General features: G+C 53.3%; 11 protein-coding genes across 11 annotated transcripts; 6 read left to right on the plus strand and 5 right to left on the minus strand.

Annotated features, from left to right (window-relative positions):
- Positions 1 to 482: 482 nt before the first annotated feature.
- Positions 483 to 1,352, minus strand: CCMA1212_009695 (DNA replication complex GINS protein PSF1; the record flags this gene model as incomplete). Its single annotated transcript, XM_073706768.1, has 3 exons — positions 1,226 to 1,352; positions 640 to 1,172; positions 483 to 576 (listed from the first exon to the last, which is right to left on the minus strand). Exons 1-3 carry the CDS (start codon positions 1,250 to 1,252, stop codon positions 483 to 485), a joined length of 654 nt encoding a protein of 217 aa, XP_073554649.1. The 5' UTR covers positions 1,253 to 1,352.
- A 1,163-nt stretch (positions 1,353 to 2,515) lies between these two features.
- Positions 2,516 to 4,041, plus strand: CCMA1212_009696 (uncharacterized protein; the record flags this gene model as incomplete). Its single annotated transcript, XM_073706769.1, has 4 exons — positions 2,516 to 2,566; positions 2,625 to 2,694; positions 2,747 to 3,245; positions 3,477 to 4,041. The coding sequence occupies 4 exons, from the start codon at positions 2,516 to 2,518 to the stop codon at positions 4,039 to 4,041; spliced, it is 1,185 nt and encodes a 394-aa protein (XP_073554768.1).
- A 512-nt stretch (positions 4,042 to 4,553) lies between these two features.
- Positions 4,554 to 5,773, plus strand: CCMA1212_009697 (Splicing factor U2AF-associated protein 2; the record flags this gene model as incomplete). The annotated part of the gene is made up of 2 exons (XM_073706770.1): positions 4,554 to 4,814; positions 4,925 to 5,773. 2 exons carry the CDS (start codon positions 4,554 to 4,556, stop codon positions 5,771 to 5,773), a joined length of 1,110 nt encoding a protein of 369 aa, XP_073554769.1.
- Positions 5,774 to 6,141: 368 nt separating this feature from the next.
- On the minus strand, positions 6,142 to 7,167 carry CCMA1212_009698 (uncharacterized protein; the record flags this gene model as incomplete). The annotated part of the gene is made up of 2 exons (XM_073706771.1): positions 6,142 to 6,230; positions 6,345 to 7,167. The coding sequence occupies 2 exons, from the start codon at positions 7,165 to 7,167 to the stop codon at positions 6,142 to 6,144; spliced, it is 912 nt and encodes a 303-aa protein (XP_073554766.1).
- Positions 7,168 to 8,713: 1,546 nt separating this feature from the next.
- CCMA1212_009699 (uncharacterized protein) lies at positions 8,714 to 8,911 on the plus strand (the record flags this gene model as incomplete). The annotated part of the gene is made up of 1 exon (XM_073706772.1): positions 8,714 to 8,911. One exon carries the CDS (start codon positions 8,714 to 8,716, stop codon positions 8,909 to 8,911), a length of 198 nt encoding a protein of 65 aa, XP_073554767.1.
- A 554-nt stretch (positions 8,912 to 9,465) lies between these two features.
- Positions 9,466 to 11,994, plus strand: CCMA1212_009700 (uncharacterized protein; the record flags this gene model as incomplete). Its single annotated transcript, XM_073706773.1, has 1 exon — positions 9,466 to 11,994. One exon carries the CDS (start codon positions 9,466 to 9,468, stop codon positions 11,992 to 11,994), a length of 2,529 nt encoding a protein of 842 aa, XP_073554701.1.
- A 664-nt stretch (positions 11,995 to 12,658) lies between these two features.
- On the minus strand, positions 12,659 to 13,521 carry CCMA1212_009701 (Endosomal protein P24B; the record flags this gene model as incomplete). Its single annotated transcript, XM_073706774.1, has 3 exons — positions 12,659 to 12,864; positions 12,944 to 13,151; positions 13,321 to 13,521. The coding sequence occupies 3 exons, from the start codon at positions 13,519 to 13,521 to the stop codon at positions 12,659 to 12,661; spliced, it is 615 nt and encodes a 204-aa protein (XP_073554702.1).
- Positions 13,522 to 14,999: 1,478 nt separating this feature from the next.
- Positions 15,000 to 15,914, plus strand: CCMA1212_009702 (ADP-ribosylation factor; the record flags this gene model as incomplete). The annotated part of the gene is made up of 4 exons (XM_073706775.1): positions 15,000 to 15,247; positions 15,329 to 15,573; positions 15,698 to 15,763; positions 15,822 to 15,914. Exons 1-4 carry the CDS (start codon positions 15,100 to 15,102, stop codon positions 15,912 to 15,914), a joined length of 552 nt encoding a protein of 183 aa, XP_073554703.1. The 5' UTR covers positions 15,000 to 15,099.
- A 1,700-nt stretch (positions 15,915 to 17,614) lies between these two features.
- CCMA1212_009704 (Heat shock protein 78) lies at positions 17,615 to 19,999 on the minus strand (the record flags this gene model as incomplete). Its single annotated transcript, XM_073706776.1, has 1 exon — positions 17,615 to 19,999. One exon carries the CDS (start codon positions 19,997 to 19,999, stop codon positions 17,615 to 17,617), a length of 2,385 nt encoding a protein of 794 aa, XP_073554704.1.
- A 482-nt stretch (positions 20,000 to 20,481) lies between these two features.
- On the plus strand, positions 20,482 to 21,594 carry CCMA1212_009705 (60S ribosomal protein L6-B; the record flags this gene model as incomplete). Its single annotated transcript, XM_073706777.1, has 3 exons — positions 20,482 to 20,595; positions 20,994 to 21,329; positions 21,442 to 21,594. 3 exons carry the CDS (start codon positions 20,482 to 20,484, stop codon positions 21,592 to 21,594), a joined length of 603 nt encoding a protein of 200 aa, XP_073554705.1.
- Positions 21,595 to 22,220: 626 nt separating this feature from the next.
- CCMA1212_009706 (putative dipeptidyl peptidase 3) lies at positions 22,221 to 25,064 on the minus strand (the record flags this gene model as incomplete). Its single annotated transcript, XM_073706778.1, has 7 exons — positions 22,221 to 22,489; positions 22,543 to 23,046; positions 23,100 to 23,278; positions 23,330 to 23,357; positions 23,413 to 23,550; positions 23,681 to 24,549; positions 24,652 to 25,064. Coding segments are annotated over 7 exons (2,400 nt in total), but the record flags the coding sequence as incomplete, so codon positions are not given.
- Between the last annotated feature and the right edge of the window lie 1,097 nt (positions 25,065 to 26,161).

Genomic DNA, 26,161 nt, shown 5'->3' on the forward strand with positions numbered 1-26,161 from the left:
CTGAGAAGACGGGATATACCTTGCTCAGGGTTTGCAGGTTCTCTACTGGAAAGCCTCTAAGTGATCAGTTAATAGTCATGCGTTGATCTTAGTACTTTATATATTGCTGCCTTGGGGTAACACTGCGCAAGACAAAGGATACGCCGATATATAACAAACCCAACCACGGTATATAATGTAACCGAAATTTCAAGTCCCTCAAAACACCTCGCCTGGCTCGCCCACCGCCTCGAGAACGGCTGAGCGAAAAATCATTATGCTGGCGGCAGGCCGCTCAACGTCATCATGCTGTGACTGCACCGGTTCACCATACTCGATCCCAGCCTGAATGGGCATTGAGTTTCCTAGGCCGTTCGTCTGATAGACGCCCCTCAAAGTGATGAAGCGGCACTCCTAAGAGATGCCTTGCTGTTTCGTACTTTGACACCGCCCCTAGAAAGGGTACCTTATGCAACACCAAAAAACACGGTTGCAGATGAGCTTCAGCTCAGCTTTTGCAGATACCCTTGTGCAATCAGCCTCTCCACGTCTCCCTGTCGAACGTAAAACTGGCTGTTCTTTGTCAAGGTAATTGCCCTGTGACCCGTTGATGAGCTTCGATCCTTTCTCCAAAGTCAGCATACTCTGGGAGGTACTCACCCATATTCCGTCTGAATCTCGCCCGCGTCTTTCAGAACGCGGACGTCAATGAAGAGATCTCTCGGCGGCTCCAGACTGCCCGTCAGATCAATGTCCGTCCACTGCCCCTTATACGCCGCCAGTAAATCTCCGTACTGCCGCACGTAGTCCTCCTCCTGCGGGCTGAGACTGCTCGTAGATCCATCGCCGCTCGCCACCCCGGTACTGCCTCTAGATGCTCCAGCATCTCGCACCTGCTGACCCGACAGGTCGACGACATCGACGCCATTCCAAACGAGCTCTTCTAGCTTGTCGGTGCGGGTTCTGTGGTATGCCAGCAAGCATCGCTTGTTTCTGCGCATTGAGATGTGGTTTACGAGCAGTGTGTATGCGATGGCCTGGTCCTCGGAGGGGTCGAATGAGCCCTGAAAAGGCTCTAGAAGATCATCGACATCCTTGTTCAGATCTCTGACTTCTCTGGTTACCGCACGCACGAGCTCGGTCTGGTAAGGGGGCAAGTGTGCGAGGTTCTGAGTCCTTTTGGCGTGTTGCACCTGTGGTCACGATGAGACGCGCTGTGGAAAGCCAGATGAGGGATGAATCTTACCAATTTGATGCCCAAGTCTCCGTACATTTCCTCGGGTGCCCAGCTCGCTTGCGACGCCTAAGGAAACTGCAATCCTCTCAAATTTCACTTTCGGTATACTCTTGCGCAAGATACCGTGTCGTTTCTATTGCGCGGTGTGAACGTGTTATGGAAAACTTTCACTGCTTTTTCCAGGTGTCAGTGTCTTAGGCGGAAGTTCAACCCGTTGTTTGGCGGCTGCTAAGAGAAATCGAGCACGCGGAAACCCCACCATCACCAATCGCGGGTACAGAACGCCAGAGCTTTGACAACACACGCGAAACGCTCTTTACATGGTCACGGGAAGGTTTCATCATCCCTCTTAGATGACGCGACTTCACTTGAGACGATAAGCAGGAATGGCATCCTTTGCATCACAATGGCGGAACTTTCAGAGGTGACAACGACAGCATGTGATATTTGACATATTCTATTTGATTTTCTATGTAATTGCCTTACCTTTGATCGAAACATCAGAAAGAGAGGCGCAAGTCTCAATCAGCAGCTTCTTTCACAGCCAGGCTTCCAATACACGTTGTGAAACATGGGGGAAGGACACAGAGTATCCTCAGCCATAGAACTACTAAACAGCACAATTGTTAGCAATGTTGCTGGGGTGCGCATAATGAGATTCCAAGAAAAGAAAGCCAAGGCGAGCAGTTCAGTGTTGCACAATGTGCTTGTTGTGTCGTCTTGCGGCGGGTCTTGAGGCCGCCTCCGAAACACGGACCAATTGTTTTCATCATAATGTCCAAGGAAAGATGTGATATGTGGTTTGAAAGGGATTTCGAAGAGTCTTACCTGCTGTTGACACTGAAGTTTCACTTCGAATGTTAGCATGTGTGCCTTGAGCAGTTGGCTCAGATCAGTGCCATATCCTGCGTGACACCATGAATCGAGCTTCGTACAGCAACGATAAATGCATCAATGATTTGATTCCTGCATTTTGGGATAAACTCATGGCTTCTTCCCTGGGAAGGAAAAATCAGGAAGAGAAAAAAGTTCGCTGTGAAAGGAAGCTTATTTATCGATCAACAAAAATTGCTGCTTTATCGATACAGGATAAACATCGGCCCGGGCCCCACTGTCGCTCCAAGCTCGACGTAAGAGCTCCTGTAGCCTACGTACGAAGTACGATGTCGCCCGCCACCAACTTGAAGTCGGCATAGCACTTGGAGTTGAATACAAACAAGCCGCAGCTCAATTCTCGCGAGATTTCCTTCACAACTCCAACACACCAGGCACCGGCACAGCCCTAACTGGTCCTTCACAATGCCGATTGCACCTATAATCACCTTCAAGGCCGGCCAGTGTGACGTCGACGTAAGAACGCAGCTGCAAGACGAACCCAATCCAACCTGGCTGACATGGCACTTCACAGACATCGTCGAAGCCATACAAAGTCACGCCGCTGCCTGAACCTGGCTACATCTACCTATACTCCGAAGATGGTCAGTAGCGCGAGATGCCGGTTAACGTTTGAGCAACCATTAACACGGATAGACCTGGTGCATTTCTGCTGGCGACGACGGAACCAGCCTTTGGATGATCCAGAACTCGACCTCGTCATGGTCCCCACAGACGGCAGCTTTCTCCCATACGACTACAAAACGTCTCCCCAGCCCACAGCAAAGACCAACGGCCGCATATTCGTCCTAAAGTTTGCCTCTTCCTCCCAACGCCACCTGTTCTGGTTGCAGTCCAAGCCTCAGGGACGTAACGGCGATCCGAGCTATTTCAGCCCCCGAGATCGCAAGATCGGAGATATCGTCCACAGACTCCTGCAGGGTGAGGAAGTCAACGTGACGCGAGAACTCGCCGCTATTCGGAACAACAACGATCGCCAAGACGATGATGATGAAACGATGGAGGACATCGAGGGCCACGGCCACGGGGAGCACCATGCTGGAGGCAGCGGCGGGGCTGGCCCCGATGCGACGGGAGGCGACATAAGAGAGGAAGGCGAGGGACCGAGAGAAGGCGGAGCCGATGGAGCGAGAGCGTAGGTAACCCCATTTTCTTCGTGGCTGATCATGAATCGGTTCGCACAAGGTTGTCTGGTTCCTGTCATTGGTCTCTGAGAGTTGAGAACATGCTTTGGCATCGAACGAAAGCCAATTTAATGTACTAAGAAACTTCCGTGTACCTTTGAACAGAGCTACGCCAAGTGATATCATGATTCTGCCACGTGAATGAAACAAGATGAGGGATGAGGAGGCTAATACTTTTCTAGAGCTTCGTCTTCAAACCCTGATGCCGCGGCTGCAGTAAGAAACTTTCTCGACTCGCTGAGAGGCCAGCCTGGCCTGGCTGCGGATCAGCAGCAGCAGCAGCAGCAGCAGCAACAGCAGCAGGCGGATATCGCTTATCCCTACCTGAGCCACCTCCTACCGACATCCATCACGGTGCCCATCGTCGACACCCTCTCAGCCGAAGAGGTAGATTCGCTTCTCAGCTTCCTACCTCCCGCAGTCATTGTGCTCGCCAGTGGCACAGCTGAGCTCGATGGCAGGGCAGAGCCAACCGCCGACCAGATCAAGGCAGCCAACGAATCGCTGTCGTTGGAGAAGAAGCAAGCCCTCTTGAAGAAGGTGCTCCGAAGTCCTCAGTTCCACCAGGCCTTGGGAACGTTGACGATGGCGCTTCGAGATGGAGGCCTGCCCAGCATCGCCGATGCACTCCAGGTCAAGGTAGAGAATGACGGATATCTGCAGCCTGGAATTCCCATGGGTGGTGGTTATGCCGTCAAGGCCTTTATTGATGGAGTCAAGAAGACGGTGAAGGACAGCAGGCAATGATGCCCTACCAGATGATGGTTGTTACAGCTTGATGAGGCAAAAAGTCTTTTTCCATCTTCTCCAACAGTTTCTTTTGGTAGTTTCTTTTTAGTATATTGATACAATGCACGAGGGTTTATCTATGATATCGTTTAGGTGAATTATCAGGAACACTAGCAATCGACATTGTATGTTTGTTTCCTGAGAGTGAAGCAAACCCGAGATGAATGTCACTGGTCGTTGAGGTTGCTCTCCGGTACATGCAGGTACAGCTGGTGAAGAACTGCTAGCAGTGGGGCTGTTAGTGAGGTTGCAGCGCGCTAAGCCGTTGGCAGCTGCTGGTGGCACCCCGGCTCACAGCGGGCAGTACCTACATGTACCTCTCTAAGGTAGTAGTAGGTAGTACTAAGCTTCCGCAAATCATCAAAGTCCTGCTGCTTTTTTTCCCCAGAACAACTCACTCTAGAGATCATGCTTCGTTAAATTTACTGCACTTCCCAGCTCTCGCCTCTTCTTAGCAAAAGGTGGACACGATGGACGTGCCGTTTCCGACCGACGTGCGCGAGTTCGACAGCGACGAGCGCATCTCCTTCTCCAAGCTCGACAACAAGTTCATCGCGGTGCATGACGATGGAACCGAGTTCGAATTCGATGCCGAGCTGAAGAAATGGGTGCCCACGGAAGACGAGCCGCTGGAAGACGAGATAAACGATCTTAGAGAATACAGTGGAACTCCCGCGGATGACGATGCGCTCCACAAGAAGCGAAAGCATGACGAGGAGAATGGAGACGAGGTTAGTTGGCATGACCACAGCAAGGATGCCTTGTGCCCGTTCGCAGTGCCAGGACGCATCGGCAGCGAGCTGCTGCTGCTGCTACGGAATACTAACCGCATGCTCAACAGAAATCCGGAAGTTCCAAGCCTGCCCGTTCCAACAAGAAGCAGAAACCCCCGCCGCAACCCAAGCAGAACACTGCCGTCTACGTGACCGGCCTCCCCGCCGACGCCACGGTCGAAGAGGTCCACGACCTGTTTTCTCGCAAGGCTGGTGTCATTGCCGAGGAGATTGACAGTGGAAAGCCGCGCATCAAGATGTATACAGACGCCGAAGGCAACTTCAAGGGCGATGCGCTCATTGTCTTCTTCAAGCCCGAGAGCGTCAACATGGCAATCATGTTGCTGGACGACACCGAGTTCAGGTTTCTGCCCAACGGCGCGACGGAGGGAAGGATTCGAGTCCAGGCCGCCGATTCAAGCTACAAGAAGACGCAGTACGACCAGGAGGGTACTGGTGAGGCTAGCAACGGAAACGGCCAGAAAAGACAGCGAAACGAAAAGGATCGCCAGAAAATCATCAAGAAGACGCAGAAGCTGGCTGCTAAGCTTGCTGACTGGGACGACGATGAGCCATACCAGGCGCCGGTGCCATCGAACTCGAAGCGGGACAGGACAGTCATCCTGCGGCACATGTTCACGCTGAAGGAGCTGGAGGAAGACCCCGCGGCTCTGCTGGAGATTAAGGAAGACATCAGAGACGAGTGCTCCAAGCTCGGCGCCGTCACCAGCGTGGTCCTGTACGATCTGGAGCCCGAAGGCGTGGTATCCGTCCGATTCAAGACCGCTGAGGCGGCAGCTGCCTGCATCAAGCTCATGCATGGACGAAGCTTTGGAGGCAACACCGTCCATGCGGCACTGGCGACTGGCGAGAAGTTCAAAAAGTCGCAGAACGAAACACACGACCACTCGGACTAAACAAAGGGAAACCAGCGGGGAAAGGTTGCATTTCTGATTCTTCATCATTTTCTCTTTCAAGTCTTATTGTTTGTAAATCGCATCCTGGTGGCTACTCACGAAGTAGTACTGACTGATACCCCTATAAACCTAGGTTTTATTTCCAACCATCATTTGACGGTTGACCTACCTCAAATACGTGCCTGCTCCCATGGTTCCAATCCAATCCGTTCCATTATTAACTAAGAAAACTTCATGCTACCTATGCCATAACAGACATAAACAAACGCCATACGCTGTAAAACACCTAAAGAGACATAGTATGTATTCCGAGACACGTTGGATCACGAAGGAGAAGCAGTCAGATCTGTTCTCCCTTTTCATGTTTTTCATTTCGTGTTGATGTCGACCTCCTCGGCAAGAGTGTACCAGATGGCGGCGTTGATGATTTTGCCGACAATCTCCAGCTCCATGTCATCTGCGGTGAATACGGTCAGCACATTTTATACAGGTTTGACAGCTTCAAGGATGGAGCATCATTCGATGAGAAGCATCAAGAATCGACTTCTTCGAAAAAGAGAAAGGGACTCACTTCTGGGCGCATAGATCATGACAAAGTCCTGAGAGACGGGCATCTGGATGAACCGCCCCTTCCACGCCAGCGGATGCCTCTGGCCCCAGCCCTTCTGCAGGATCTCCTTGATGTCGTCCGGATGGAGGCACATGTGCATGGAGTGGTCGGAGTCGTGGACGTGGCAGATCTCGCCCTGGCAGGTGGTCTGCAGCGGGTGCCGCGCGAAGAGGGCCAGGCCGTGCTTCTCCAGGCACGAGCGCTCGGTGCCGAACTTGGACGGGTTCTTTGCGCTGAGGCGCTCCATGGCGCGACGCAGAGCGATGTAGCACTGCCGGGAGCCGTGCTGGTCGAGCTGGCGCTGGGGAGCGATGCCGGCGACGGCAGGGCGCGGGCCGGCGCGGTAGGGGAGGTGCTGGCTGCTCAGGATGCCGGCCTTGGGTTCGCGGTTCGGGTCGGGCAACGGGGCTGTGAAGGGATCCCGGAGGGAAAGCATGCGGAGCCAGGTTATGCGGAGATAACCCTGAATGGTGGACGGCGTGCCGCCTGGCCCGAGGCTGAGGAAGTTGCGGTAGTCATTGTGGACGAGCAGGGCGATGGGGATGAGGCTGACGACGGCCTCGGCCAAATAGGAGTCCAGGAAGTGGATGGCGAGCACAACGCTCAGGGAGACGGCGAAGACGGCGGTGCCGTCTAATGTGACTGAGATGGGTCGTTGCCGGACGATGCAGGAAGCCTTGAGCAGATCAACCTCTGAGAGTCGCTGCTCGGGAGGCTCGTAGTCGTGGTCAGGGATCAGAGACAGGGACGTTATTGTCTCGGTTGGAGCAATTGACATGGACATGACGACAAGATGTTCAGGAGAATAGGTAGGTAGCCACGGAAGTTTAAAGTACTAGTATCAGCCAGCTTGCCATGCGAGACTGACGTTTAAGCTCGAGGGCGTTTTTCTCGCATGCGAGGAGGAGGTTGCGGACGACTTATAAAGGCCCGAAAGAACGAAGAAGCAGGGTAGAGCCTTAAGTTTGGGTCAGGTCAGGTCAGGTCAGGTCAGGGGGGGAAACACGTCCGGCGGTCGGCGGGCCACCCCTCAAAATATGTATGTGGCGGCTGATGAGTCTAGGGTTTATTCTTTGTCGAGATGCAATTCAATGGGGGCTTTTTTTCTCCCGGTAGTTTAGGTGAGGAGGTGCTGTTTCTTCGTTAGGGTCCCCGGGAATTGGAGGGGAAGGAGGAACTTGTTTGGAGAAAAGGAAGCCAATGGACGGAGGTGGTGGCTCAAGAACTATTGAAGATGAAGGCTCCAGCCTGTTCGACAGTGGCTTGAGATTTTGGCGAGTGCCGTCTGCATCATATCACGTTCCACGAGGCAAGGGGACTGGGGACCGACTTTTGCTGATCCCAGCTGATCACGAGGAGGACGACTGTAATGAGCCTTATGACGTTGGGCTGATGTCGATTGGAGGAGATGCGAGTCCAGCTTTCCGTCCATTGCTACCTACCAAGTATAATAAACTGGGGCGACGCTAATCGGCAGCTTTCTTCTCTCGCGTTCTCTTCGTTCATGGTTACTACGGTAAGTTTGTTTCGTACCTAAAGGTAGCGATGAGCCGAAGTCGATGGCTTCATGTTGCCATCACTGACACAAGCGATACCGTTCAAACTTCATCACAGACTCCGGGCGGCGGAGGAGCTAAAAGCAGATCAAACCCAGCTCCGCATCGCTGCGAATCCACCCAGTGACACAACCGTCCACCAGGTCGCCCTCCCGCCTCTCACAAAGCGGGCAATAATAAGAAAGAACAGCAGCGGTTTTTGCCGTTGAAGAAAAATACAACTTCTCAAGATCTCACTTTTCTCACAGGCTACCCAACTACCGACGAGCCCCAGTTGGCGCCACAACTCCGCATTGGCTGCAGTGCACAGCCGGAAGCCCGATCCCGATGGCCTTTGCTGCTGTGTCGTGTTCTTCTCAAGGGTCATGCGTATGTTCTCCTTTGGATCATTTAACTGGATGCGGAAACGGCGTATTGCAATCACACAAGGGCTTATTGGCTGGGCGGGAGGGTGATTATGTAGGGGGGAACTTTGCCTGCTCACCGATAGAAAGAGCAGGATGTTCCCAAAAGTAGTTGAGCTCGCTTCTTGACGACTCCGCAAATGTGACGAGGGACGTTGTCCGAGCTTCCAAAGGTGAGCTGTAGTTTATGTGAAAGAGCCGAGAGCCTAGACCGTCATGAAGCTGCAGAATGTTGGCGTCCGGCTCCATAATCTGCCATTCCAAGACGTTAAGTGAGACGGCGGCTATGATAAGCTGCGCTGTCTAGTCCAGATATACTCTCATAAAGCCGACTCCCCGGATCACTCTCGCTGGGATTTTGAACCATGACATGAATCGGCTGAGCGCACTGGGCGGCAGACTCCGAACCCGCACATTCGTATCGAGATGGATCAACAGTCGCATGCATGGATCCATACAGGGTAGCACTGCGTCGTTCCTACGGCTGGAAGTTCCGAGTCGAAGAGAGGGAGCAGTTGTTCGAGATGCTCGTGGTAAGATTGAATATTGCGGCCCAACATATCAATAAGCCTTCGGGCGATACCCTGAATTGCTAGATGAAGGCTCGATCAAATCAGGCTGCTCATGAACATCGTGCAGACCTGGTATTATCAGCAAACTGAGACGCCTCTCACATCTGCTCTCCAATAGGAACACCGCTTAGGTAAGCTTGGGCGGCTATCGACTCGTTGCCGAGCAACCCAATGCGTCCCGCTATGCGTATCGCCGCTGCCAAGCTCAACTGGCTCAACACTGACAAGGGCCACGACGACTTTTGTTGCTATTTTGCTTTTATCGCGAAGCCGGTACTCCCCTCGTGTTTTTTTTACCGGACATCTAACGAATCATGATGCTCCAAGTATAGCTGACAAGCCTGTCATCAGCATCTCACTTGGATTGCTTGTTTACTGTATTGATAAACACAGACCGCGCGCGCCGGAGTGCGGTTGCTTTGCATTCGATAACTTGCTGGAAACAAGACAAAGAGAAACAAACACTGTCTGGCATGAGACAAGGCTGAGAAACTCTTCATCCCGTCTCCATACGTACCGCCCTTGTTCGCGACACAGATAACGAACCTCGATGCGGCTCTCGAACCCGGTGCGGCGGTCCCGCGACACGCGGCTGCCGATGTATCACAACCCGAACTCGCCCGCGAAGGAGCGCTCCTCCAACGATGGCTACTACTCCTCCTCAGATGGCGATTCGGAAGCCTCATTTTCACCCCCATCCTCCGAAGGATCAAGAAACGTATCCGAGTCGTATCCCGCGCGGCCGCTGCTTGTCCCCAAGAGACCGACCCCTCAGCGGTCCACCGGTTTTTATCCATACAGATTACCGCCCCGTATCGTCCGCTACGTTGTCTTTGCGGTGGTTGGGCTGATACTTCTTATGATTATCACTCTGGTGCGAGCGAGTCAATTGGAGAACTGGAAGGTCGCCAATGGCCAGGTGAACAGTCGACCGGCACCTCCTCCGCTGTGGGAGAAGTTTCCTTTCCTCGAGAGATACTATGGCGGTATACGCACATTGGTTCCTCTGCAAGAGAATAAGCCCGAGTATCCCAAGCCCAGCGAGCCTGGACCGTCAAATCCTGCATCGCCCGCCCAGAGCGCTTCGGATAGCAAGGTTGAGGATCGCGAAAAGGACTTTCCTGTCAGCCACTCTTGGGACGACTATCACGGACGAGACAACGACTCTGACATCAAAGAGTGCTTCCTTGATGCTGCTGGCAGAGTTCGTCCACCTCCTCTTCGATACTATAATGGTCGACCAAGCGGTTTCCCGCTGCACGTCACCGGCTCTTACGAAGTCCTCAATCTGCCCGAAGAAGTGTGCTTTGAGCGATACGGCAAGTTTGGCCCTTATGGGTTCGGTTATTCTACCCGCACTGGTGGCTTAGGCACCGGCGAAAACGGCGAAAAAGAAGGCGCAGAATCTGTTTGGGGCTCTGGTTCTCGAGTGGATTATCGTGAAATTGACTGGGCGGATGTGCAACGACGCTGCTTCCAGGCTAATGTCGATCGATACAAGGAGTTGCCGGCGAAAACACCATCTCCCCAGGGCTTCTATGTCGGCAACTTGAAGGCCGCAAAGGTCCAGTCGCGAGACACTCAACCGAACGCAAACGACAAGACAGCGATTGCGGCTGATAATGCGTCGGGTAAGAAGGTGGCCAAGCAATCACGCACCGCCGTTGTCATCAGATGCTGGGATGAGTACGTATTCCGCGAAGATGACTTTGCGAACCTTCGATCCATGATCTCTGAGCTGTCGCTGGCCTCTGGGGGCCGATACGACGTCCACCTATTGGTGCAAGTGAAGAACGACGCAAAGCATCCTGTCTGGGCCGACCATGACATTTACGAACAGCGGATTCGGGACGCTATTCCGAAGGAGTTCCAGGGGCTGGTCACTCTGTGGACCGAAACGCAAATGCTCTCACTGTATCAAGGCATATACGATTTGTTCAGCCGTGGCCCAGAGCTCCCGGTTCACGGAGTTTACCGTGGACTCACCATGGCTATGCAGCACTTTGCATACCTGCACCCCGAATATGACTACTTTTGGCAGTGGGAGATGGATATCCGCTATACCGGGCATTACTATGACTTGCTCTCAAAGCTCGAAAACTGGTCCAAGGCTCAGCCACGAAAGGGGCTGTGGGAGCGGAATTCGCGCTACTACTTCCCCCATGTTCACGGCACGTGGGGGGACTTTTCTCAAATGGCTCGAGTGCAGAGCGAAATGGGGGCTCCTGGGGCCGACAATGTATGGAAGAACGTGCCCGGCCTCGACGGCCAGCCTCCGGAGGCGGCCACCAAGAAGAAGATCAAGACCGTCTGGGGTCCTATCCGCCCTGCCGATGAGAACGACTGGTTCGAGCCCGAAAAGGATCCCGTCCCGCCCTCTTCGTACGACACTGACCATTACGAATGGGGCGTTGGTGAGGAGGCGGACTTGATCACGCTGAATCCCATCTTTGACCCAGAGGGCACCACATGGGGCCTGAAGGATGACATCACGGGCTACAACCGCTCTCTCCCTTACCCCCCTCGGCGAGCCAGCATCATCACCACATCTCGAATGTCAAGGCGCCTTCTCATGACCATGCACAGGATGACGGCGCACAAGAAGCAGTTTGCCTTCCCCGAGATGTGGCCCGCCACGGTTGCTCTCCAGCACGGATACAAGGCCGTCTACGCACCACATCCGGTTTACGTGGACCGCAGCTGGCCGGTTGACTATATGGCCCAGACGTTTAATGGCGGCCGCGACGGGACGACTGGCGGAGCAAGGACAAGTCTCTACGGTGAGCGGGAACATAACCTAAAAGGCTTGACGTGGTTCTATAACTCTGGGTTCGGTCCCAACCTGTACAGACGCTGGTTGGGTCTGAAGGTGAACAATGACGGCGGAGAGGAATTCGAGAAGACGCAGGACAAGAGCCGAGCTGGTGATGGGGTCGCGGCCATGGCTGGGGGCGAGGGCCGTATGTGTCTCCCTCCTATGCTCCTCCATCCTGTCAAGGAGGTGGACATTCCCATTGAAGCTCCTCCGGAGGAGGACATGACGGGCAATGAAGTGCCCGAATCAGATCCCGACGCATGATGGACTCGATGGAGCTGGTCTTCTAATGATCTTTTTTTCTTTCTTTCTCTTCCTCTCTGGATGAGTTTTTGAGCATTGGCGTGGCTAATTCTTGGTTTATATTTCCCCCTTTCTTCAGAATTGCTGGTTGGCTACCAAGTACATGACCTGAAGACACGATGATAGAGATACCCATGTAATATGTTGGGATGTTATAATGCGTGCGATATGATGTAGTCTTCTGTTGAGACTGGGAGATGATGAATTGAACGTGGTACATATTGATGGTTCACACAACTTGACTCGTGAAGTGCGTTGTCATTTGCGCAAGCTGAAGGTATTGCCAAACGAAATAATAGGTATAACGACAAGAGCTTTGTTTGTATTGTGATTCATCAAGTGGATATGGAGAGCATTGTGACTTATGCCCTTGATCTTCCTTTTTTTTGTGTGTTTTCATATGCCATGTTGTCCTCTGTCCCGACTATGGCTCCCCTCCTCAACCCTCAAGTCCGATAATCTGACATTCCCCCCTTTTTATGCCAATTCAATGTGTAATCGCTCGCCAACAATCGATTTCTTCCCAGCCGGCGCACGCAAGACTCAGTCCCTCTCAAAATGCCGTTGGTGTTTTTAACTGCTCGTAGAGGTGCAGCGGTACGTTGATTGGTGGTTAACCAGAAACTCAGACCACGCGCTTGACCTCGAAGAAGCGCCGCAGCCACCAGACCTGGAAGAGGGACTCGCCGATGACGATGCCAATGACGAAGAGGTTCCACCACTTGACGCGGGAGTTTGTGCTCTCGGCGGTGTTGCGGTGGGTGCGCTCGCGGACGACGATGTACTGCTGCTCGTCCTTGATTTGAGCGAGGAGCTCTGATAGTCTGCGGACTGCATGAGGAAACGATGTTAGCCCAAGCTATTCCCTGGTAACTATATGGGAATTGGGTGTATGTATGCATGTATGTACCTTCGGACTCGAGAGGATCGCTAGGGCTGTCGGACTCGCTGACGTAGACGATGCCGTGGACGTTGAAGGAGACCTCCTTTGTGTTGGAGACCCAGTGCTGGTTGCCGAAGCAGTAGGTGTATTTGCCGTCGTGGACGGCCGTGAAGGAGTGGTCGCCGTTGGAAACCGTGCGCTCGTTGATCTGGTATTCGCCGATGGGGTTCATGATCTGTCCAATTCAACCCAATTCGGTCTGTTAGCAGCTAGAAGAACAAGGGTCCTTGATATCATTGTCCCGGTCTTGATGTAATCGTCCCTCCACCCCCCCCCTTCTGCCTGCAAGGCATCCGTATTTCTCCCCCCATGTTCGATGAATCCGGGACAGATGTGAGTCATACCCAAAAGTCAATGTCGAGGTTTCCTGCGCTTCCGAATTCGCGGTCGCCGACCTGGAACGTGACGGTCATCTTGTCGTCCCTGTGCAGGCTCTCGTGGAAGCACTCGACGCCGCGGGCCGGCAGGACGATGTTGTGCGCCGCGACGGCCTGGAAAGCCGCGGCGGCGGCGAGGAACGTCCTCGCAGCTGAGAGGAGAAGCATGTCGAGACGAGGAAGAATCAATCGATTGGCTGGCCTTGGGGGGGGAGAGAGGAACAGGAAAAAAAAAAGGAAGAGACAAGAGCGGCGACAACGACAAGGCTGGAGGTTGCTTCTGATTTTCGAGATCGCGAATTGACCACCTTGGCCAACATTCACTGTAATTGACCCCTGCCGCCCTTGCACACACGGCGCAAGAGTCCAGGCTACGCGGGCTGCATGGGCCGCGGTTTTACCGACAAGGCCTCAGGGGCACGAGGGCGTCGAGATACAGCCGCAATACTTGAGCTGCGCTGGTAGAGGGATGACGAATAGCGGGTCGTTGGGCGGGTGGAGCACTGGAGCAGCGCTTCTTGGGGCGACTCTGGGGCAGGACTGGACGAACGGGTGCAAGTACCGTGCGCGTACCGCTGGGGCGCGATAAGGCAGCGAGGCAGGGCGGGCTGGTAGCGCCGAATCTGGGCAGCAACGTGCGGGCGGTACCCTGTACCTACTCGTACCTTGTGCTGCCCAGCCCGTGCCCCTCGAGGCTGTACGCCGTATCGAGTGCTTCGTGCCGCCTGTCCCCTGCAAGCTGTTCCCTGTATTCTGTGCTCTGAAAAGCCCAAAGCAGGCCCTGTACCGTGGGAGTTTACAGTGCAGCAGAGGCTCCCTCCCTCCCTCCCTCCAGCTGCTCCCCTCTCTATGGTACAGCTACTACTGGACAGTTATCAGTTGCAGTTTGCCCAGTCAACGCCCGCCCCTTGTTGCCCCTCTCCCCTACTAAAAAGCCTTAGTCGCTTTGGCCCGTCGTCCCAGCCTGCAAAAGCCAGCCCGGCCAAGTCGATTCCCTTCCATTCTTCCCACCCCGATCTCCCAGCAGTCTCACCGACACAAAACGCTCCCCAAGACACGCCTCCGTCCGTCCTCGTGTGCCCAAAGCCCGCGATCGCCTACAGGTGAGTTTGTTCCCAGCCAGCGTCGAGTCTCTTTGCGTCCGTCCTCTCTGCCCGCTGCGCGTCTTCGCCCTCGTGGCTTCGAATTCATGCCAGGGTCGCCTCTTTTTTTTTCGTTGCCCGTCGTTTTCCTTTTGTCTCCTCTCCTCCCAGGGGATGGCGCTAGCGAGAGAAAGACAGCTCAGCGAAAATGCGAAAATGCGGCAGCCTGGCCCTTCTTGACGCCCTCGTGCCCATGCCCATCTGGCAGCTTCAACCCCCCGGGGCCCGGGATACGGTGTCCTCAAGCCTCTCGCCGGCACGCATCGCTGCCCTCAGCGCGAGATAAATAGGGCCGTCTTCCGGGGGGCCTTCGTTTGGCTGGGCTGCCGTTGCTGCTGGGGCTTCGCAGAGGTGGCTTCAATTGCGTCTTTCGCTGCACTACCCCAAAATCTCGTCCACGCCATTGTCGCTCCATTTGACAATCTCCTGCACGCCACCTTGTCCTTTCCATCGAAAGAAGCGTCATCTCCATCTCCTCTTCATCTTCGACTTTTGGCATCAAGCCTGCTTACGCGTAGCATCAAACAGGACACCTTTTCTTTTTCCTCCATCCACGCCACACACATTCGACGCTTGCTAGGCCGCGCCGCCACCAGTCGCAATCATGGGTCTCGCCTTTTCCAAGATCTTCGACAAGCTATGGGGGAAGAAGGAGATGCGAATTCTCATGGTCGGTCTCGACGCCGCCGGTAAAACCACCATTCTGTACAAGCTGAAGCTTGGTGAAATCGTCACCACCATCCCCACCATTGGTACGGGCTCCCCCATCCCCCCCCCGCGCTCGGCCCCCGTCCGCTCAGAGCGTCCCATCCAACTAACACTCCACTGCTTAGGCTTCAACGTCGAGACCGTTGAGTACAAGAACATCCAGTTCACCGTGTGGGATGTCGGTGGTCAGGACAAGATCCGTCCTCTGTGGAGGCACTACTTCCAGAACACCCAGGGTATCATCTTCGTCGTCGACAGCAACGATCGGGATCGTATCGTCGAGGCCCGAGAGGAACTCCAGCGCATGCTGAACGAGGATGAGCTGCGAGATGCCATCCTGCTCGTCTTTGCCAACAAGCAGGATCTGCCTGTACGTCGACCTCTCCCTGAATGTTCCTATCCGACATTGCTTCTACGAATCGTGTTCCATCACAATGGGCGATTCCATTACTCGACCTTTTAGGATACGATTTGCTGACATGATTCTTGTCCAGAACGCCATGAACGCTGCCGAGATCACTGACAAGCTCGGCCTCCACAGCCTGAGACAACGCGCCTGGGTAGGTAGCATCTCTCCAGATGGAGCGATGGCAAAGCCCGCTAACATGCGTCCTACAGTACATCCAGTCGACTTGTGCCACATCCGGAGATGGTCTTTACGAGGGTCTCGAATGGCTCGCCACCACTCTCCGAAAGGCTGGCCACCAGTAAACCAAAAAAAAAAACCAACAAAGACCCTCTACCGGCAGAGCCTCCCGCTCTCCACCCCGCTTCCCTACCGCATACTCCCGCAAACTTGTTGCCGAGCTCGAGAATTCGGTTGTAATTTGCAAAGTTATATCGATCATACCAATCAATTTTAATCCATAAACTGTGTCAACCCTTTTGTTTCGTCATAGTGCATTGCACCTCATGCGCTCTTACATGCCACTCGCCGTGTGCCTGTTAATATACATACCCCCAGCCATGTTTCGGAATGGAGGGGGCAGGATCTAGCTCTTGGAAAGGAAAACGGTCATGTGGGCTTGTTCAAAGGGTCTCGTTGGGAACTCGCTTCAACGTGGAGAATCAGAGCTGTGGATGACTTGATTGCCTACTCACACGCATCACAGCCATTCTCGAGCGCTCCAACTGGTCTGACACGGAGACATGGTTCTGATTAGGAGTGTGGAAAGAAGAAGACGAGGAAGAAGTGGCAAGATTGACAAAACTTGGGAGAGGATGTGTCTAGGGAGGTTGCGAGAGGAGGGGCTTCTCGTTATCATGACTGGTGCCTTTTGGGGCTTTCATGCTGTGTTTTCTCACGACGGATGCGTCTTATGTTGTGTTTTTTCATCTCTCTCACTCAATTGTCTCTCATGGTTCTTGTCTGTTTCGGCTCATTGCGCTAGATTGGCGGAGTTGGGTTGTTCGGTTGAAAGGCCTCCCCTGCTGGGAAATTGATCGTAGCGGATTGGACGAGATGGGGATTTGGTGAGGGTTGATGGGATTGATGAGTTCTTAGCTACGCCTTTTTTTTCACTATTACTATTTTTATTTCTTATTACTTCCTCTTTTATCTTACTTAATGATTGATGTGAAATGTTTGGATTTGCTGTGATGTTGCTAATGACTATACCTATCTATAGATGAACCGAGGCAGGTAATATTGAGCACGTGTGTAAGGTATAGAGGAATCTTGATGGATTGTAGCGGCACCATGCCTGTCTGGATTGGCGATTCGTTTAGAATAATTGAGAGTACTACATACTACACAGTAAGGATCCCAAAAAGAAGCCAGAAGAAGATGTTAAGGGGGGAGAAGAAGGAGAGGAAGAAATGATCAGAAATTGATAGAAGAATCGCCGAGAAAGCAGTGAGGTCTGCTCCATGCATGGTGGAAAAATCACATGTCATAGATAAAGCCACGAAAATGACCAAAAAAAAAAATGAAAAAAGTGCAGGGAAAAAAAAAAGAAGTGGAAAAAGATAGGTTCCAGAGGGAGTCGAACCCTCGCTGGCGGAATCAGAATCCGCAGTCATAACCGTTAGACCATGGAACCAGATTGAAGTGGTTAGCCACTTCCCATGGATGCTTGGAAGGGCCGCTAATGGTCTTTATAAACGTCGCAACTAGTTTCTTACTGCGCAATAATGTAGAGGCTCACGATTTCTTCTTTTGATTATTTGATTCATTACTCGTTACCCGCTGAGTATTGAAGACAATGAATCTCTTCATATTCAAATCGGGGTATTAACTATTTACATGCGTTTTCGAGGGGAGTTTGTACACCCATGATACAAGTACATTCTCTTCCCCTCACACCATATCCAGTCATTAGACCAACTCCAGAGAGCAATACAGACAAACAGATCAATCCTGTACTCCATAAATGCAGATGACATGCCAATCGCAATCACTCATTGCCCGTTCAAGCATTCTCAGAGACATTCACAATCTCCAGCCCCTCCTTGTCGTCCCTCAACTTGACCTCCGCCGTCTGTCCCATCTTGAGCTCGCCCCTGATAATCTTATCAGCAAGCCCGTTGCTGATCTCGTTCGTAATCAGCCTGTTGAGCGGACGGGCTCCAAACTTGGGGTCGTAGCCTCGCTCCGCCAGCCAATCCTTGACATCGTCTGACACAGAGAGCGTGATGCGTCGGTCAACCAGCCGCTGCTGCAGCTCCTTGAGGCGGATATCGACGATCTCGCGGATGGCGTTCCTGGCCAACCGCTTGAAGATGATGAAGGAGTCGATGCGGTTGAGGAACTCTGGCGGGTAAGCGGACGCGACCACGTCCATGACTGCCTGGCGGACCGATGGATCGATGTCGCCGTTGGCGTCCTCCTTGTACGGGTGCAGGTGGTTTTGGCCAACGAGGATATCCGCTCCCAGGTTGGAGGTGAGGACGATGATGGTGTTCTTGAAATCGACCTTGTGGCCCTGGGCATCCGTGAGGTAACCCTCGTCAAGTACCTGCAGAAGCAGAGCAGAAATGTCCCGGTGCGCCTTTTCAAACTCGTCGAACAAGAGGACAGCATACGGCTTGCGACGCACGGCTTCCGTCAGCTGCCCGGCATCTTCGTATCCAACGTAGCCGGATGGAGCGCCGATAAGGCGAGAGATGGTGTGTTTCTCTTGGAATTCCGACATGTCGAACCGAACGACGGCGGACTCGGTCGAGAAGAGGAAGCTGGCCAGCTTCTTGCAAAGCTCAGTCTTGCCAACACCAGTCGGTCCGAGGAAGAAGAATGAGGCCAGGGGGCGGTTCTCGCCGCTGAGGCCAGCTCGCTGGAGCCGCACGGCGTTGGAGACAGCCTTGATGGCGTCGTCTTGTCCCTTGACGGATTCTCGCAGAATGTCCTCCATGTGGACCAACTTCTCGATATGTCCCGAAGTGAGCTTGGAGACGGGGATGCCAGTGATTCGAGACACCACATTGGCAATGTCGTCGGCGGTCACTGAGTCGTGAATGAGAGTGCTACTTCCGGACTCTTGCTGAATCTCCTTGTCAGACGGCAGTTTCTGCTCGAGATCGGGAATGACACCGAACCGAAGCTCGGAGGCTCGAGCAAAGTTGCCGCTTCTCTGCGCTTGTTCGAGCTCGAACCTGGCCTTGTCCAGCTCCTCCTGCACCTTCTTGACGGACTCGATTTCCGATCTTTCCTTCTCCCATCTTGCGTTAAGTTCCGAGAGTTCTTCCTTGTACTTCTGGAGATCCTTTTCCAGTTTCTCTCTGCGTTCTTTGCTCGCAATGTCTGTTTCTTTGCGTAGACTCTCCAATTCAATCTGGATTGTCATAATCTTGTGGTCCAGCTTCATGATCTCTTCGGGTTTGCTTTCGTGTTGAAGTTTCAGATGGCTTGCAGCTTCGTCCATCAGATCGATGGCCTTATCCGGGAGGAATCGATCCGTGATGTATCGGTTGGACAGGGAAGCGGCAGCCACCAAGGCACCATCCGTGATCCGTACACCGTGGTGGACCTCGTACTTGTCCTTGATACCTCGCAGAATGCTGATGGTGTCTTCTACGGAGGGCTCGCTAACAATGATGGGCTGGAAACGTCTGGCAAGCGCCACGTCTTTTTCAATGACACGATATTCAGCGAGGGTTGTCGCACCGCAGCATTGCAGTTCACCACGGGCCAGTGCCGGCTTGAGCAGATTGGAGGCATCAATGGAGCCTTCGGCTTTGCCCAGTCCTAGCAGGGTGTGCAGTTCGTCGATGAAGAGAATCACCTGGCCTTCAGCCTTCTGCACTTCGTCGAGCACCTTCTTCAGCCGCTCTTCGAAGTCGCCCCGGAATTTGGCTCCCGCAATCAGCGAGCCCAGATCCAAGGAGACGACTCGCTTGTTTTTGACACTCTCGGGAACATCTCCCCGCACGATGCGCAACGCGAGTCCCTCCAAGATGGCCGTCTTGCCGGTTCCCGCATTTCCGATGAGAACCGGGTTGTTCTTTGTCCGCCGAGACAGGATCTGAATTGTACGCTGAATCTCTGCGTCTCGGCCAATTACGGGGTCCAGCTTGCCCTCCCGAGCCTTGGCTGTCAAGTCGACGCCATACTGTTCCAGCGCGGGCTTCTCAGGTTCCCCTCCTCCCATGTTCATCCGATGGGTTCCTCCTGGTGGGTGTGGACGTCCATTGGCATATGTCCTTACTAGTGATATGGGGAGGAGCCGTGCTGAAGGGACTGCTGAGAGGAGGAGAGGTCTGAGGGCTGATCGTGCAATGGCTGGTCGTGTGAGCCTGGTGGAGGCACCAGCAAGGCGCTGCTGGGCCGAGGATAATACTTGTCGTCTAGTAGCTTGCATTGTGATTTGAAATGAGCGAAATTCAATAAGAAGAGTAAGAGTAGAAGAAATCAGGAGATGAATCAGACGTAAATGAGAGTTCAGCTAGCTAAATATACGAAGGAAATAGACTTCACGATCAGTGGCGTCACCGGCCACTTTGTATCCGCAGGCCGAAGCTCTTATCGTAGCTTCACGATCGCGACAGCACTTTCGAGCACTTTCGGCCGCCATCGGCATTTGGGACGCTAGTGACTGGCTTGACGGGCTAGAGCTTATCTTATCAGCACGTGCGCTGAGCCCCATGTCCCACCAGCCCGCCGACACGGCAGGTACGTATCGCGGCCGCAAGCGGTTTAGTGCCAGAGGGTTCACATTTTGCTCTCCCACAAACTCGCTAGCGGCGCTCACAAAGAAATCCAACATTTCCGTTCGGGTGAACATCACGAACGTGTCTTCCTCATCCTCTCCACACCCCATATCAGACACCCGAGAGAGTCAACATGTCGGCCCAGCCCACGACCAAGCAGTTCGGCAAGTCGACCCGGGAGGTGCCCGCCTCCGCGGACAAGGCGAAGAAGTGGTACCCTGCCGACGACGACAGCGAGCCGAAGAAGGTGAGTTTGTTGTGGTGATGCAGTCGCAAATGAATCAACAGAGAGCAACCCCCCCGGTACAGGAGTCTGCATTCGCAAATTCGGAACGACGAGGCAATCGGAAGTGGGAGGAAACGACTTGGTGGTTGACTGGAAACGCCGGGAATGCGATTGGTAGAGCATGGAAGATTTGAGACGCTTGGTTCACTATTGTTCATCTTCAACCCGGTGATGAGCAACGATGCCTATTCAATACATCCAAAACGACAACTGCGGCGCCTTCCAATTTGCGAACAGACTCCGACGCCAGGGGGGCTTCTCTTACTTCCAATATTCTTCCATTTCGCGACAACCCTCCGATCTTTCCTATTCACGGAGAGAAAGCCAAACGGTCGCGCTAACACGTCTCGAAACCACAGGTCCGCAAGGCCGTCCGCTCTTGGGCCCCCCGAAAGACCCTCCAGCCCGGCACCGTCCTGATCCTCCTCGCCGGCCGCTTCCGCGGCAAGCGCGTCGTCCTCCTCAAGACTCTCGACCAGGGTGTCCTCCTCGTCACCGGTCCCTTCAAGATCAACGGCGTCCCCCTGCGAAGAGTCAACGCCCGATACGTCATCGCCACCTCCTACAAGGTCGACATCTCCGGCCTCGACGCCGCCAAGATCGAGGAGATCTCCCAGCCCAAGTACTTCACCGCCGAGAAGGCTAAGGAGAAGGCCTCTGCTGAGGCTTTCTTCAAGCAGGGAGAGAAGCCCCAGGTATGTGCAAAAAAAAGCAAAAGAGCGAGGTTGAGTGGACTGAACGGGAGGAGGATAATACGAAAGGGAGAAAAAAGGCGTGGGATGTGCTAACGGAGTTATCAATCTACAGAAGAAGGAGATCAACAGCAGCCGTGCTGCCGACCAGAAGGCCGTCGACAAGGCTCTGATTGCCAGCATCAAGAAGGTGGATCTGTTGGCCAGCTACCTCGCCAGCACCTTCAGCCTGCGGAAGGGTGACAAGCCCCACGAGATGGCGTGGTAAATCTTTTTCTCTTGGTTGAAAAGGGGAACACACACAAAATCTCGGGTAGGCTGGGAAGAATGAAGCGATTGGGGGGGTGGATGGGAGTTCAACTAGGGTGTTGGTCAAGATGCGGGTTGTAGAACGGAAAGGGTCTCCGAAATGGGCTGGTTTGGCCAATTGCATTTGGAAGTCGACGGCATCGGTCACATCTTGGCGTCTGTAATCAGGTTTTTACAGTCAAAAAAAACAAAAACGAGCATAAATGATTTTCTTCCACCAGGTGTCCGGTAAAACAAAAAGTCCTGTGAATCGCACAATCTTCGCGAATTTTGTTTCACATCCATGGTTCGAGACCAGGCAAGACAAGTCCAAGAGACAGAGGAGCCTCTGCGATGGCTGTATTCACGCCAAGTTTATAAGCTGATACTGTACTTTTCCCCTTCGTGAGGCCATCTCCAGTACTAGGTATGTACGCGGTAGGCTACAGGAAGCAGCACGAAAGTCCACATTCGCAGTGATACCGGTATCACTTCGAGTAGTGTGCCTCTCCTCCTTGAAAAGGGTATCTGTATTTTCTGAAGATTTATGTGATATATTTTACACACATGTCGCTTATGTTGGATATGTTATTCGCCACGCTTTTCTTACAAGTTCCTGTCGGCCCAGCTCTGAACCATTCCCAGAAGCGAGGCGTCGTAATGCTTGATCGACACAGAGCCCGAGGCTTCATCTAGGGTAGTGTTGGCTTGGACAAAGACCTTGCGTGGCTGCTTGTTATCAAGAACCACCTTGCGGACCTTGGTACCCCAGAAGTCCAAGCCAACGGTGCTCATGTCGGTGTAAAACTTGGTGCCGGTCTCAACGTCGGCAGTTGACTTGTAAACGTGAAGCTTCTGAAGGTATCTGGCGACGGCTAAAAGAATGCTTAGCGGCACTATCAAGTTACAGAGCAATCGCGAGACTTACCATCGCGGCCAGCTGTAAGAATCTTGGATCTGTCCAGCTTGATGGTCAAATCAGAGAGGTCATCCTTGCTGTAGTCCAGCTTGCAGAAGTCGTCGCCTGCCTCGAGGAAAGACTTGAGAATGGAGAAGCGAGCCTGGCTGTGTGCTTGTCCCCATTTCTGGCTCTTGGGATCCCACATTTCCAGAGAGGCGAGACCGGCGCGGGCCATGGATAGGTAAGATGCGTAAAGGACGTCTCCAGCGGGCCCGTTGATGTCTTCTGATCCGTCACCGAATCCGAAAATCTTCAGGACAGGGAACTCGCAGCTCAGGTGCATAGCAACCAGCTCTGCGCGGCATTCCTCATATGAGGCGGCGATGGGTCCAAAGACAGAACCCCACGTCTGGCCAGGCTTGTACCAAGTGCCGACAGGCTTCTGAGTGACGGGGCTAACAGGAGGATTCTCCTTATCGAAGTTGTAAACTCCAGGAGAAGTCTCCTGCAGGAGCTTACCGCATCCGTGGCCTGATGAACTGGTCAGAATAGCGTGTATAATCTACTAGAAGAGAGCTTCTTACCAGTAAGCTCATGAAGGCCAACCTGTACCTCGAAGGCAGCGTCTCGGTTAGCCTGGTACACGGCTAGATCTTCTTCGCGGATGAAAGGAATCTTCTCGTTCGGCGCCTTGGCGCTGAGGACGTTTCCAAGGGACACATTCTTGAAGCCTTCAGTCTGGCGGATATCGTCGTAGTTGGGGCTGAGCTATGTCAGTGGCAGAAGCGAAGGTTTGGAAAAGAACTATGCTCACATGTTGATGCCAGCGGGGATGCCAGAGTCTGAAGAAATCTGTTAGCCTGATTTCAGTTCATAGGGTCCTGTGATAATACTGACTTGCAAACGTCAATACTTCTAGTGAAGTAAAGTCGGGGGAAAGGAACTTGTCCTTCTCAAACTCCTTGCCCCAGGGGAGCAAGGGAATCAGAGAAGGCGAGGCAGAAACCAGCTCTCCAAAAGCACGGGTGCGTTCCTCTGCCGGACGTGTTAGCTGAAAATTTCCCTGCTGGCATTACGCAGGGAAAGACGCAAAAACATACGGTTGACCACTATTGGATATGATTAGCTTGGTGTAAAAGGAGCAATTGACGCGGGCTATACTGACTGGAAGCGAAACCCTCCCATTCACCACGAACACCGGCAGGGTCGCGGTAAGTCTCAATGAAGCCAATGTTGCACTCGACGCTGGGACCCTTGTCCTTGATCCACCAGCGCTGGCTTTCCTTGAACGCCTCGAGGGATCCGGTCTCAAACGACTTGGCGTACGCCAAGTGCATGTTCTTCTGGTTCTCGTTATCCGCATTGGCCGCAGCCTGCTTGATATAGGCAGTAATGTTCTTCATCTCTTCAGCATGGTCACCGTAGACAAGTCTGATGGTCTTGCCCTTCAAGGGGCCATTCTCGACATTGAATTTGGTTTCCTTTCCAATGTCGCCTCCCTCCGGGGGAACGCTGGTAGTGGCAGAAGCAATGAGAATGTCAAAACCATCAGCCGTCTTCCGCAACCTGGTGTTTTCGGGCAAGAGTCTTTTCTCCTCCATCCAAGTCGAAACGGCCTCAATCTCACTCTTGGTGATGTCCTTCGAGTCGGGATAGTAAGTCGTCATGTGGCCAGCGTCCAGGAAGCCGAGGTGCATGGCAGCCGGGTCGTCATGGCTGAAGATGGCGCCCTTGGTGGCATCGTAGAACTTTTGAGCCTCGGGTGACGTGGCGGCCAGAGCAGCAACAGTCTTCTCACTGCATCTGGGGATGAATTTGGAGTCGCCAAAGCTCTTGTAGTTGCCCATGTTTCCGAGGAACATGGCAACATACTCGAGGAAAAGGGTCAGCTCGGCCTCATCAACGCCCGCCTTCTGGGCGAGCGCGTTCCAGTCACCATTGGCCGACTTGTGGAGGGTGATGATCAAGTCAAAGATGGGCTCTGACTCTGGGGAGAGCTGACGCAGGACAATCCTGGACCCAGCAAAAGCAGCCCTGTCAAAGTGTGAATTAAGAGGCACTCAGTTATACCGACGACGCAATCGCATGCAGGCCCATGGTAATCACAGTGAACCTGCAAGATGCCGTTCAACTTACTTGCTGATGAAGTGAGCATATCGCTTCTGCTTCTCCGTCAAAAGGGCAAAGTGCTTCTCAATCTCGAGGCGGACGACCGAGGGTGGCTGGTCCGCCAGATAGTGCTTGAGATCCTCGGGCTTCATCATGTTGGCGGTGGTGGTTGAGGCAAATCGAGACAGGGCGGCGCCTGCAATTCGAGGAGAGAGACTGTGTACACGGAGTGGATGGTGCTTCTTGAGTGAAGCGGCTTGGATCCTGATTGCTGGCAATCTCCGCGAGATGAGGGGCAGCAGAAGAGAAGACATCAGGCCAGCATGCCGCGTGGCGTCTCGCTGTTCTGGAAGGAGCCTCTGAGCACGCAGGTTCTGCCCAAAAGTTCTCGAGTGAAGCCACACAAAGTGCCCAAAGCAGCTAGCCGGGTACCGGAGCCTCTAGCAGATTGGATGGTGGCCACTGGACCCGATTTGACAGGGCACTGTGTGCCTGTGGCTTGGGCGCCTCTTGTACAAACTCTAAGCAAATGCCGTTACGGTAGAAGTTGGTTCATCGGTATGGAAAGCAATTGACTACGAGTGTTCAATAGGGGCTAGAACTACATCATTATACCAAAGTCTTTTGTAGCAAATATAAAAACACTCTCTTGTTTACTGCTAATGCCAACCTCTCGTTACACTGAGGATACCTAGGTACATACTCATAACCTTGAATGGCAGCAGCTGGAATGCCCAACTTCAGCGTCCTCACCCACAATGTCAAGTGCCTGCGCCACAGGCGGGGTACCTGGAGCAGCGTCCCATCCAGGAAGGAAGGCATGGCGGGGTTGAGGGGTAACTTGCAGCAGACAAAGAAAAAGACGGGATTGGAGGGACCTTTTGCCAGAGCTGTTGATGCACATGGAGTTCCACCTATTTCTTTTGTCAGGAAAACTGCACCGACTCGAGCTTGGCAGAGCTCATAAGGTAGTTGCACGTTCGATTGATGCCCAGGCGCATTTGATGCAAAGGCTGTGCACTGGATGTCGCAATCACGCCGCAGCTATGAGGAAGAAGACAGAGCTGGCAGTGCTCTTGTGAGATCAAGAAGCCGAAACGAGTCTCAGAAGCCGTAAAGTAAAATTCGCACCNTCTGAGTATTTTGCCCAGCACTCCCTTTCGCGATGAAATATTCTGGTAATGTTCCAAGACAAAAGTCACACGACCATCCTTGTCGCAATGTGACATAGACCACCGAGAGCACCTTTCGATGCCTGCGATGAAACAAACAACTCCATATCCATAACACCCTCTTTACGAACTCAGGGGTAAATAAAGCAAAAAAAGGCACAGGGGAAAGGAGACCTAAGAAAGAGTGGCAAACCAAATACGTCAGCCGCGTGATGAGAGGCAGCCCAGCTGCGCAGAGAGATTGGTCAAAAGGCTCGTGTGGGTAAATGGCCTTCAATTTACCATTTCTCCCAATGGCAAGCCCATTGCGTCTTTGGATGGGCTCTTGTTCAACTATATGTGAAACTTTTGCCCAGCTGCTGACA

Source organism: Trichoderma ghanense (genome assembly GCF_004382785.1).
Source record: "Trichoderma ghanense strain CCMA-1212 chromosome Unknown scaffold_18, whole genome shotgun sequence".
In the NCBI taxonomy this organism is placed as follows: Eukaryota; Fungi; Ascomycota; class Sordariomycetes; order Hypocreales; family Hypocreaceae; genus Trichoderma; species Trichoderma ghanense.